General features: G+C 40.6%; 1 protein-coding gene and 1 non-coding gene across 3 annotated transcripts; both read left to right on the top strand.

The window, feature by feature from the left end:
• Positions 1-508: 508 nt before the first annotated feature.
• tedc2 (tubulin epsilon and delta complex 2) lies at positions 509-7,777 on the top strand. 2 transcript variants are annotated; one of them, XM_030142015.1, is made up of 9 exons: positions 509-994; positions 1,550-1,605; positions 2,356-2,917; positions 3,033-3,086; positions 3,175-3,253; positions 3,456-3,600; positions 3,902-3,997; positions 4,890-5,083; positions 5,182-7,777. In XM_030142015.1, exons 1-9 carry the CDS (start codon positions 891-893, stop codon positions 5,326-5,328), a joined length of 1,437 nt encoding a protein of 478 aa, XP_029997875.1. In that variant the 5' UTR covers positions 509-890; the 3' UTR covers positions 5,329-7,777. The 2 variants fall into 2 exon arrangements, with proteins under 2 accessions (XP_029997875.1, XP_029997874.1); XM_030142014.1 differs by having other exon boundaries at positions 3,030-3,086.
• trnat-agu (transfer RNA threonine (anticodon AGU)) lies at positions 1,220-1,293 on the top strand. The gene has a single exon. It is a non-coding gene; the product is annotated as a tRNA-Thr (tRNA).
• Positions 7,778-12,950: the final 5,173 nt, after the last annotated feature.

Genomic DNA, 12,950 nt, shown 5'->3' with positions numbered 1-12,950 from the left:
GCTCCAAGGGATGCTGCAAATGGGTCAGTTGAGAACATAAATTTGCAAAGTGTAATAATGCTGCCTCTTTACAACATACTAATCAGTTTCATCCTGCCCTTTTGTGTAAATGGAATTATTGTGCTTTTCTTCTGACTAAGATTGTTATGATTCTTGATATTTGTATTATTATGTATGTTTTGCAAGTGCATATATGTTAAATTTCATTGCATGTTCGGAATAAATCACTAAACAACAACAAACTGAAAACAAATGTCATATGAATTATATGAGCAGAATCTGGTGACTAATCTGTATGAGCAAGAAGTTTTCATCCCTGTTTCCTGTATTCTTATCTTTCTTTCTAAACCTCTCACTTCTTCTTTAATTTCACCTCTGAGATCCATGTACAAATACCTACAAATATAATGATCATGGTGAAATATCAGCTTAGGGGATCCGTCACAAAAAGCGTCCATTTGGTAACCATGACACAGATCTCGCGAGATTTGGAGAATTTGTTGTAGAGACGAAGCTGAACAGTGAATCTGTAAAGTTTTAGCCCTTGTTAGCTTCGTGAAAACTATAGGTTACACATGCCCAGTTAATAATTTTTTTATATGTTTTATAACTTTGACATGCTTGATAAACATTTACGCATTGCTTACACAAAGACTTTACAGTCAGTAAAACAAGAAAATCGACTTCCTCGTCCGTTTAATTTCGCGGGTCAGCACGAAACAGCACATCTGCTAGCTAAACATATGTTATTAACAAGCTAACATTTTTGACAAGAAACACTTTTTGTAAACTTACACTCGGGTTAATTTTAGCTTATGTAATGAGTATGGTTTAAAGAAGTGTAAGTTTGTTGCGTACACCGACAGATCCTCCATACTTCGACAGTAACTATGTCACTGCTCATCACGGTTGAAAACGCTATTAAGTCACATAAATCAGATCAAGCCGAGATAAATGACTCCATCCAACTCTACAAAGAAGTGTTACAGACATTGTAAGTACTGTGGAGCTCACCACGTTTTTATTTCCACGCCCAAGATTTCCGACTCCTTTATATAACTAAGATTTCATCTACAAACGGAACTACTAAAAGTGAATGATATGTGTTTTGTGTATACATTTTACACATGTTGGTAAAAGACGATAATTGTAAAGATTAAAATTATGATTATATTATCGGTGCCTATAGAACACGTATTTGGCATATTGGCAGATATCTGGCGCTGTGGCTTAGTTGGTTAAAGCGCCTGTCTAGTAAACAGGAGATCCTGGGTTCGAATCCCAGCAGTGCCTTTTTATTTGAGAGGACTGTTTACTCTTGGAGCTACCACAAAGAAGAAATCTGTATCACTCTGTAATTTCATTAAAATCTGGCAAATTATAACAAAGCACATTAATCATTTAGTTTCTTCCTGAGAATTATTATAGTCCATAGCTGTATTTTCATAGGTATTTTAGTTTAACAGCAAAGCACACTTTATTTAATGTAATTTAACTTTTTTGCTGTGTGGTTTTTGGCTGTGTAGTCACCTGATGTCTTTTTCCACAGAGCCCCTCAACCGAAGAAAACCTCCAAGATTGAATCAGCAGGTGATACATCCCCAGGTATTGGTTTTTTAATTACTTATCTGGCAGAGATAAATGTACACTGTTGCCCATAAAGTTGGAATCAATTATTTTTACTTTTTCTAATGAAAATAATAATGTGATTTATTCTTGATAGATAAAGTGTGACTGAGACTGAGTATGTATTTGTTGTACCTGGTCTAAGGTAACTGAAGATGTGTATAAATAAGAATAAAAAGAGGAATGTGTCTGAAAACAAATTATTCCAACTTTCTCAGCAACAGTGTGGGATATGGTATCATTTGAGAGTTTTCATTCTGGTGCTAATATTTTTGTTGAAGACCTTGCCTCTGATAATGATTGATAGTGTTTCTATACCGACTTTCCATCTGAGCAAAAACTAATAAACACAGTAAAACTCATTACATTACGAATCTTACATTTTATTGTCAGTTCATCAGGGTTTTTCCTCATTTTAGGTGTTTTAAAAGGTAAGAATAAACCTGTTTACCACAACTTCAAGTTATCTGTTAATCATTAATAAAAATGCATAAAAGCACTATATGTGTCCCATGCGTTGATGCTGAAATGATTTATTCTTTAATTATCATTAAAATTTGGTATGTTGCTAATTAAAAGGAATAATGCACAGGCTAAGCTCACTGATAACAGGCTGAATTTGGTCCTTGGAAACATGATACAAAGGCACACTTAAAAATCCTAACTAAAACATAATTTCAACTGTAACCATTCTCCTCCATCCCCTCTCCTGTATTGTCCTTTATATAGACACAGATACTTCACCTGTGGAGAAAGAAGATCTAGAATTGCTTGAGGAAGCCCTGGAAAAAGCACTTAGAGTTCGCAGTGGTTTAGAACCTTCAAGAAAACATTCCAGCAGTAACAAAAAATCTGGACATCAAAATGAACTAGGCGCTACAGGTGTCACATCCAAAGAAGCAAGACAGGCATCTGGAGTTTGTAGAGGAAATCCAACAAGCAGTAGGTCAACGTCTAAATCTGCCACTGTTGGCAGAAAAGAGGACCGAAAGTGTTCAAGGTCAGTTTCCTCCACAGTGGGGCTCAGACCCGTGGATTGCCACAAAACTGGACTGTTGAAAGCCATAAAAAATAGAAACACAATTCAGGACCATTTTGTGTCATCAACTGGGATTGTGCAGGCTTCTGATCAGCGTAGACCCACATCAACCTTCCAGTCTAAAATCAAGACAGTCAGAAGTGCTGTGCTGAGTAGTAAAGACCTGGGCAAAGCTGCACCTTCTTCACATAATTTGGTTTCTTTTTCAAAACTAGAGGAGTTTGGAGCTCATAGTCTGCCTCAACAGAATGGGTATGTTTTAACCCAACCTGTACCATGTTGACAGATTTTCTTTGTGAATTTTAGACTGAGGAAATTAACATTTATATTCTGTTTCATTCTAATCATTCTTTGCCTGTATCAGTAGGCTACCTTCTGGCAAGACACCACAATGGAAATATTTAAAGACCAAGCAAAACAGGTGACCAAATCCCTTTGTTTAGACCATAACTGCTCTTTGTACAGTGTCTGATCAGGTGCTAAGTTTTTCTTTCCTGCTTTATTTATAGGTTGTGGGACAAAGTGGTTGCAGTACAAACAAAACCTGCATCTGGGAGGGGTCTGTTTATGGAGAGAATGAGAGCTACGGTATCCTTTATTTTTCTGAAAGCTCAAAATACCTGCAGACATTTTTTTCATGTAAAGTTGTAAGTGTTTAGTAAGAATTCCTCAAAAACTGAGTTAGAAATTAGTAAAATTTCTGAACAGTTTAGTTTCAGCTCTTTCATCTTTCTAAGCCGTCTGGATGCTCAGCATGTTGTCCTTGACCTGGGATCTCTGACGCCTATAGTTTCCCATGAACTGGCCATGTGGTAGCCCAGAAAAGATCCGCATTCTGGTGGACAGGCTGACTCACCAAGGGCAAGACTTTACGGAAAACAGCCACACAAAGGATCTCGAAACCAAACAGACCTCAGCAGCAGGCAGAGCACTGGGTAAAAGCCTCGGCACAATTATACATACAGATATTTATACATCAAATAGACAATGAAGGAATGAAGATGAGTAGACTAGATGGTTGACATGAGTGTGAGGATGGCAAAATTAAACAAAAACTCTAAAAGTACATCAGAGCAATATCTATATCAGTATTTTTCTTTACTTTCGCTTTCCTTTTCTTTCTGTCTTTGTTTAATTTTTTTTTATCCAATTAACAGTTAACATAGTGGAACCAAACTAAACATGCCCTGCTTTTTAAGAAAATATTTCCACAGCATACATTCAATTTCTGTGCAGGTGGTCAGAAAAATAATAATGATTCCCGTCTAACACCTGAGACATCTCAAATGACAGCAGCAGACATTAAGAACATGGCAGACCAGCTGAAACAAGGTATATATGTTGTTTGATAACAGTATAGCTTCATCTTTTCATAGTAATTGTTCCATCTCAGTAAATAACATGTCCAGTTTCATTTCAACTGTGTGAGGCTCATGAGCAGAAAATAACATTATGAAAACAATTTCCAAACAGACAACAGGTGACTTTCCTGGAGCCGAATACTTATGTAATAAACAGGACATAGCATTGGTGGGGGAAATTGTGACCCTGCATTCGAATTAGGTCTGGTGTGATGGTATCGCTCACTCAGCGTGTGTTTATAATGTGGTATGATTTCCATTACCTTGAGAGATACAAGTATAATGAAGCTAAATGAGATTTTCCATTCACACCACTCAGATGACTGTCACCTTTAGGGAAAGTGTTTTGTTTATATTTACCAGTTATAGCTCCCCACAGTATAACTGTGTTGATAGAGAGCCAGTGTGTGGGAGAAGTTTTCAGTATTTCAAATTCCCTGTTTAGGCCACACATATCCATCTGGCACTGGAATCCTATATATCCCATCTACCACTGTAGACCTAGTGTGCTGTGAATATTTTATACTACAGGGTTTTATTACTTACAGAAGAATATATAATTTATTGTGTATTGATGGTGTTTGAAAAGTGATTGCAACAAAAGTATTGCGCTAACGAGCTAATGCAGCTTCTCCATCTTGGTGCATGGAAAATGAAAACAGAGCCGCAGTGAAACCTCAGTGCCAGATCAGTACTTTCCTTGGCCTCGACAGATCCCCCTCCCTGTGATGGTGGGGTTTTAAAGCTGTCTATCCTGACGTGGCGAGGGCTAGCTATTTAAAGCTGAGGCAGCAGAGCAGAAAAAGGTTTTAGGGTATGGTTGCTCAAGCTCACACTCTAAAAATAACCATATTTTCCGTCAGAGTGGGAAGCATGGGATCGATGGAGGCCAGACCAGGGTTGTCTTTGCTCCACTGGGGCAAATAGTGAGTGGCAAAATGGGATAATGGAACCCCTGCCTCTAACTATATCCTACACGACAGAATCAGAGCTCCTTGAGCTGGAGAAGCTGAGGATGAAGGTAGCACTGCTGCAACAGGAGATTTTTCTAGAACAGGTATGGTATTATACAGGTATATGGTCCACAAGCACCTGGAAAAACTGCACAGTCACTAACTACTGAGTAATAATGTGCTAATTTGTTTTTTGTGACAGGGTCTGTTGGCTGCTGTGACCCCACAGCTCTCCTCCAGTATACATGGATGTGCAAACCCCAGTCTGCTAAGAGACATGTACTCACTACTGGGAGAAGGAGGGGAGCGTTTCCCTGCAATAGTCCTAGACTCTGAACTTGACCACTGAGCACGTTACACTGGGGTACCAGCTAGCATAATGTGATAGAATCTAATTAATTATAATCTAATTAATATTTATCCACCTGACTGATATTTATTATAATGACAAAAACTTACAAGATGATCCAGTAAAACAACAGTTCAGTGACAATGTCAAAAAATTTAAAGATTCTGAACAAAAATTTTTTTTTTTCTTTTTTTCTTTTTTTTTTTTTTTTGAGGGACCATTATAACAACTGGTGGTACTTGTGAATTTATTTATCCTAAGTAATCATTTGTAATATATCTATTGTAGTTTCTGGCTATGAAATGCTAAAGTTCCAAATGTTGACAGATTTTTACAGCACGCAACAACTATATCAAGACATTTTTACTCTCTGGATGTTAGTGTTTTCTGAAAAATGTCACTTTGAAAATAGCAAAATGAGTATTTTTCTATGTCCACACATAAAATTCAGAGTTTGGGTACATATCATAATATTTCATATCTGTGTAATCATTGTAATGTATAATGGAAAAAATAAAGCCGTTAGCCATCAACCCAGACCCTGTTTCATCACGGGCAGTGCCAGCAGGTGGCACTCTATTCACATAGTAAGTCACTTCTGACTTTTTACAATCATGACCTTACTGTTGCATCCAAATCATTAAATCTGTTGCTATTTGGGTTCAATTTGTGAATCTCTGCACATTTACAAGAAAGTTTCTTAATATCAAGTAACTGTTTGTGAGCAGAACATCACTTAACAACTGGAAACATTAGAGGTCCCGTGGCTTAGGATGGTTCAATTGGTGGTTGTGGTTATGTTTGGTACATTGTGTTGGTTAGCTCTTGATACATCCATTTTGTTTTTCTTCCCACTGTAACCTGGAAAACACTGCTTCTGTGATCTGGGAAAATTGGCATCTGTGGTTTTGCCCCTCACATTTCTGATGTGAGGGAGTATGTGAGATGCAGAAGGGCTTGGAGAGGCCTAAAAGGCTCATACACACAGATGACGTGTGGATGGCATTGGCTGCACCAGACTGGGCAACAGGTGTCGCTGGGTTCACACAGCAGGACGTGGGTGTTTGAGCCTCGCTGCACCAACCCTCATGAGCACACAAACACAGAGACATACACATTCAAAGCTGGCTGAGTCATAAAGACGATGCTCTAGGGGGTCTATGTCCCTGCACGCTCTGAACTGGAAATGGTTACTGTCCCTCTTGAGAGGAGAAAAGGAGAGAGAACTATTTGAGCTTGATCTGTTGCATGTGTCCAGAGTAAATTGTGCACAACTGCTGCTCACTTAAACCATAAATACCGTCTTGCAGTAAATCCCTCTGCTGCAGTACCACCAGTGTCTCCCCACTCATATGGACTGCAGCCAAGTCGTCTGTATGGGACTGAAGCAATGTGCTGCAAGCTTCTGCTCTGTCCCAGTAGCCTGGATCAGTGTGTGAAGGGAGTGAGGAGGAGGTAGAGCGGCATCCTTGATATCACGTCAACATTACACACAGGTCTCAGTGGGAGTTGTGCCTACACAACTCAGCCTTCCTGTAACCTGCACACATCAGCTGCTGCTTGTTCTGGCTGTCACCAACAGAGCCCTTCCACTCCCACCAGCACTGGCCTGGCCCTACCCAGGTTACACGTCTCTCACGCCTTTGTCCGTTTTTTCTCACGCCCCCCCCCCCATTTTTTTTTTTAATCACATAATGGAAGATCAAAACAATTTTTATTTTCCATGGGAGAAGCTGAATTTTCTTTCCTATCTCAGCGCTGTCACACTACTTTCACAAAGATAGGGATAGAATAGAATTTCTTTGTCAAGCCCATTCCTTCCTTAATGTTGACTTCATTTATGCCTCCCATTTTTGCTCTCTTCCCATCCTTATTCCATTGCACTACGTGAGCCCGAGCATAAATCCACAGAAATGGAACTGTAGTCAAAGGAATCCACTTCACATGCCCTTTTCTCGTGAACATCTCTTTTCTAAACAAAATCACCTCTCACACCCATACCTTACCCCCCCCCCCCCCCCCCCCTTTACGTTTCTTTTGCGCAGCCACAGCTCTTTGCCCATTGAGACGCAGCACAGATCATCAGTTAGGGTGCGTTATTATCTATTATTTGATTCCCACCCTTTTAGCCAGTCTAATCCAGTTCCCCCTCACAAATACTTTTTTTTTTCAGGGAAAGGAGAACAGTGTGCAACTGAGGACCTGTTGTCCTCTGCATACAGGCATGTTTGACATTTCTGTGAGAATAATAGGCATACTGTGTGCCAAAGAGCAGGAATCTCTTGCATGTAATTCAGAAGTGAAAATCTGTTGCTGTGTTGTCATTTTGGGAAAGAAAGGTTTTGGTTATATTTCTAAGTGCCTCTTACCTGCATTTGTAGTATCAGCAGTTTCTTTTAGATAACCCTTTTTAGCATTCACTTGTTAAATAAATGTTCCTAAAAGCATATCAAATCGCTTTGCTGTCTCAGAATCATTATGCTCATTTAACCTCAGTTACCCTGATATGTCCTTTGCTGGCTGTGATACAACAGCAAATTGCCTCTATCAGTTTTGAGGTCTCAGTTTATTTTAAGAGATTGGAACAGGAAAAATGAAAAAAAAAAATACTCCTGTAGGTAATTCAGGAATGGCCAAAGATAAAAGCAGACGCACAACAGTGTGCACACATTTATCCTCTCTGAATATGGCTTTTCAGATGTGGAGGAGTTAGATTAGCAAGCCTAAGAGAAAAGAGCTGGCAACGTTGATTTTATTTCCACAGACAAGCTGAAGGCAAAATGCACGAGGGATTAAGTACTACTAGGCTGCCTTCATTCACCAAGGAGTGTCACCAGCAGTGTACGTGGGTGGGAAATCAGTGGGGGCTGCCTATGTTTTTATGTTTGTTTCAGTTACATGAGGGCATGCTCACAAGTGATTTTATACTTTCATAGTGGAGCCACTGTATATTTGTGTCTGGTTGGTGTCTGTTGCTACATCAAAGCATTGGGTATGGGGTGGTCACATTATGTGCAGTATTGCTGTCAAATCAAGAATTGTGGGGTTCAGTGTCATGGTCAGATGCATCATATGTTCATGATACATTTTTGGTATTGCTGTGTGGAATGTCTCTTCCCCATTATGGATTTTTTTTAAAAAGTAGCTTCACAATATGGGATGATGAGGAATTCCCATTCTGATTTGCTGTCAGGTTTTTCTGTTCCCAATGGGAATCTCTCTTTCAGCAAGAGAAAATTATACTGCAACTGAGATGCAGCGATGGGGAGACAAGAAAAGAGGGAGCAGTCGACTCTTTTCCCCTCCCCCTTCATATTCTTCATCAACCCCTCTTCTCCCTGCTTCAGTGTTTGACGTAACACAAACGAAGACCAATCAGAAAACTTGGACATCCCCATTTTTTTTCCCTTAGCTCCTCCCTTTTCCATGGTCCCTTATATATCCCCCACCACTACGATGAGCAGAGTGTACAATGTGCTGCTGGTGAGCTAGCAGGCTCTATACAGAGAAATAGTCAGAGAGGAAGAGAAGGGGAAAGTGAGTGGATTTCAGTGCGGACTTAGAAGCCTTCTTCTGACACGCTCCCACCATTCCTACTCCAGTCATTTCTCCACTCTCATGTAGACCTCCCACTCCCTTCTCCGCCTGTCTTTATCTCATTCTGTGTCTCCAGGCCAGAGTTGATTTCACGCAGGATCCAAGAGGCGAACGCTGCTGATCGGTTTCAGGATCTGCCAACCCACGGCATCAGGATGGGCTGTACTACGGGCCATCTCACTTGCCAAACCCAGCCTCAGACCACCTCAGGACAGGAGGGTCAGTCCCTGGAGGCTGGTGGTGCCAAAGTTCCTGAGGTGCTTTCCTCTCTAGAGCGTCTGTCCCAGGCCACCGGAGGCATGGAGAAATCCTGGTACCGCTGCATCTTTCCATTTGGAATCATCTCTCTGGTGATTGGCGTGGCCGGGACAGGGGTTACCTACACTTACAATGACCTGCCTCAGACCAAGGTGGTATCAGTGGTGCTACTTGTCATGGGCCTTTTGCTGCTACTGATGGCCACTGCCTGCTGGACGGTCCACAAGAAGAAGAGAAGAAAAAAGAAAGAGGGAGGCTCATTCACCTCTGAGCAGTGTCCCCTGTGAGGTATATGAGGAAAATAGTTTCTGGGACAAGAAAGAAGAGACATGTCCAGGACAGAGAGCCCAAGAGTTGGCTGTAAGAACTGCCTCTCTACCTGCTCCCAATGCCAAATCCCTTCTATTCTTTATTACAGTTTGACTTGACTTAAACTGGAGAGAAGTTGGACTGAGAAGTTATAGAATGAAGACAGACAGATAGACAGGACGCGGCATATCTGTTTTGTCTGAAAGGTTTAGACCATCTTGGATCGGTGCAAGGGGGGATCACCAACACCTCACACGCTCCTTTATCAGACAGCAGGTGTCCAGTGTCAAAACAACCTCGGAGGAGACGCACACAAATATGTATTGCATACTGCACACATATTTACATGCACCGATACATGACCCTCACAGTCCTCTCTCACACCAGCAGTTACTGTGGGAGCTCGCATAGACACCCAACATGCTATGCAGAGCTGCTGCTGGAGTCAATGCTCGCGTCACTAGGCACGTCAGTCACAGCATTCCTACTGCCAGGACAGGTGACTCTCCAAGAGGCCAGAATTGGGCCAAAGACGGCAACCTGATACCCACCCGAAAGAGCAGTGCACCCGCGTCAGCGTCCAGCGTCATTCACTCGTCCTGTGACACCGCAGCAATGTGTTGGGGGCTTTTTTTACGCAATGGGAGAGTGGAACTTGAGTCCTGCTGGATCTTGCTGGCATCTGTGTGGACGATGAGCTAGAGACGGCAGAGGACCTGCTGGGGAAGGTGAAGTTGTTTCTGTATGTGAGTGCTTAAAGATTCAGAAGAGATGTTTAAAAACTGTTGGACTTTGGACAGGATGTTTCACAAATAAAAAAATTTGCACATCTGGCCATGCCAAACAAAATATTTTTTGGTCAAGCAGTATAATCTCAAAGGCCTTCTGTAGCCTCCGCTTTCAGAGGAGTGGGCCTCTGACTTTCTGACTGATGGTTTGCCCTCCTGACAATGTACAAGCATTTACGCAAAGCCTTATGTCTACGTGGGGTTCCTCACCTCAACAGGGAAGGCCAGGATTACTGAAGGACATTGCCCGAGGGGACATGCCACTGCAGGGACACTTACAGCCCCTCCCTCTTGGTGCCTTGAGCAAGCACTCATGGAAAAAGGCTCTGTCACATTCCCCTGTTTCCATTGAAACTCCAGAGTTCCCAAATCTCATTTTCACTCTTACTTTAGCCCAGCTCTCACCAGCTCTCATTTATTTCCCAGTGAATAGTATAGTTGAGGAAGTAGTATGCACAACATTGTGACACTCAGAGAAAAACAAATACATTTAAATGTGTAGCCTGTAGTCTACTGACATTTGGGCATTTGTTCTTCACAAGTTTCTCCATGTGCAGTGGAATGTTTTTCTGTCTAACTGGAAACAGTTTGAGAGTGAGAGGCATGTCAATCTAAGAATAGGGTACAGGTCTGCTGTCTAGTGAATACTGATGAATGTTTGTGCTCTAAGTGGCTCCTAGGATTTCCCTTTCCGACGCTTTTTGTTCCAGGGTGAATGTAATTGCACTCAACTTCTCATCTGTGAATAGGTGCTTTCTGTTGGTGTATGGTCTCACAGGATGAGAAACAATATCGCATTTTATTCTGTCTTAAGCATTCTTCTTTCTGGCATTGAGAATAGCACAGGATGGAAAAGACAAATCAAGGAAGGAAAAAGGACAATGTACAGAGCAGTGTTCTAGCACTACCCTAACTAACGGTTATTGATCGCTTTTCATTGATCTTGGCTACCAGACTTGTGTCACTTATTGAGTAAAATGTGTCTATGCATCCAGAGGTAGCAATTAACACACAATGCCAAAGACCACAGTGAAGCCCAGCTTGCCCATTACCAAGGCTCAATTGCCGGCCTACTTAAATAGGCATGCAGTGGAGCGCTCTCTCACTTTATTTTCAGCTCACTGTGCATTAGATGTTCTGTTGCATAGTCAATGTCCAAACTATTTTAGTTTAAGCACAGGAAAGAAAGTGGAAAACAGAGGTAGTGGGGGAAGACAACAACAGAGCCAACATAATCAAACTGTGCGGCAAGTGGAGAGCTCTCCTTTTAATTAAACTTGTAGAAACATAAAGCATTTGCTGAAAAAAAATTAAAAGAGAATGAAGTTCTGGATGAACCTTTACACACAAAAATAAGCCTAACAAAGATAAGTCTGTATATGCGGTGAATATCAAAGGTGACGAATGCAAAAAAGGGTATTTATAAGTTGTTTTTTGACCTCAGTATTCAGTGGTAGCCTCTGAACAGTGAGACAAAAGCAAAGCCCCAGGTCTACATTACATTAATCTGAAACAATGAGGATGTAGCAGGCTGTCTCAGACCTTATCTCTCTGTCTCTGTCAGACCTTAAAGGGGTAGCGATGGAGTTTGTGTGGCTTAAATGTGTAGACGTACAAATAAACCATACTTAAGCATAGACAGAGTCATTGTATGATAGCTTTAAAAAGTATAAAGAATTGTGGGTGAAATTAAGATATTGTCTTTGGTTGTTGTAATGTTAAGTGGTTCAGCCATATGGTGAGAAATATTTTACACAACACAGAGTTGTTGTTTTTTTTTTTTTTCAGAATCATAGATTGCTCGAAAAAAAAAAAAAAAAACAAGTAATGTTAACACACCTCCACTTGTTCCTGAATTTTGGCTTGTGTATCAGTGCAGTTTCCACATGTATCAAGCACATCTACAATGTAGTCCATTGTGGTTGCATAGATGTACTTGCCAATTTTCAACTATTTTGTGCCAGTCTGTTCACAAACACCCGCTGATGCTGTTAACAGGTGACCAGATATTGTTTTGTATTAGAGATGTGAAGTGATTTTCTTTTTGCCTTCTAAAAAAACCTAAAGGGAAAACCTACCTCTCTCTGCTGCGGGGAAATGATGTCCCTCCCCTCGTGGACAGCCATGCTGTCTGCTTATGCTGTTGGTCACTTCAGTAAGTGACGCAAAATATTTGTTTGTGTGTGCCCTCGAATATATGGTTCTGTATATACAACGATTTTATATTTGTACTGTATATTTCTACTGAAATGTAAATTAATTGTTGTATTAAATAAATGTAATGCAAACACCTCTGCCTGTAATGTATTAGTAGATTGAGAAGCATCTATCCTGTTCCTCACCTACTTTACTTTAGTAAAATACATTTTACTAAAGAGCTGATGAATGGGGAAAAAAAAAAAATACAAAAAATACAAAAAATGCAAAATACAAAAAGGACAGTGAAGCCATAATTGTAAATGTCTTAATTATTCTCAAAGAACCTTAAATATGTCTAATATTGATGAGGAACCGAAAGGATCAAAGTCTGGTTGTCATGAAAACAGAAAGACCAGCGTCAACCAGAAAAAAATAATGCCCCCTACTGGAAAAATAATGAAATGGGAAAACATCCCTCATGTACATACTGTAGCATAAATCTGTACAAATGAGTTGATCTGGATTTTATTC

Source organism: Sphaeramia orbicularis, chromosome 8 (genome assembly GCF_902148855.1).
Source record: "Sphaeramia orbicularis chromosome 8, fSphaOr1.1, whole genome shotgun sequence".
Lineage (NCBI taxonomy): Eukaryota > Metazoa > Chordata > Actinopteri > Kurtiformes > Apogonidae > Sphaeramia > Sphaeramia orbicularis.
This window is presented reverse-complemented; position numbering and strand designations above follow the sequence as displayed.

Excerpts from the sequence above, each read along its gene's own strand:
- tedc2 (XM_030142014.1), top strand. The coding sequence starts at position 891 with ATGTCACTGCTCATCACGGTTGAAAACGCTATTAAGTCACATAAATCA. Across the intron at positions 1,606-2,355 it reads AGCAGGTGATACATCCCCAG|ACACAGATACTTCACCTGTG; the intron begins GTATTGGTTTTT and ends TCCTTTATATAG. Across the intron at positions 3,601-3,901 it reads AGCAGCAGGCAGAGCACTGG|GTGGTCAGAAAAATAATAAT; the intron begins GTAAAAGCCTCG and ends ATTTCTGTGCAG.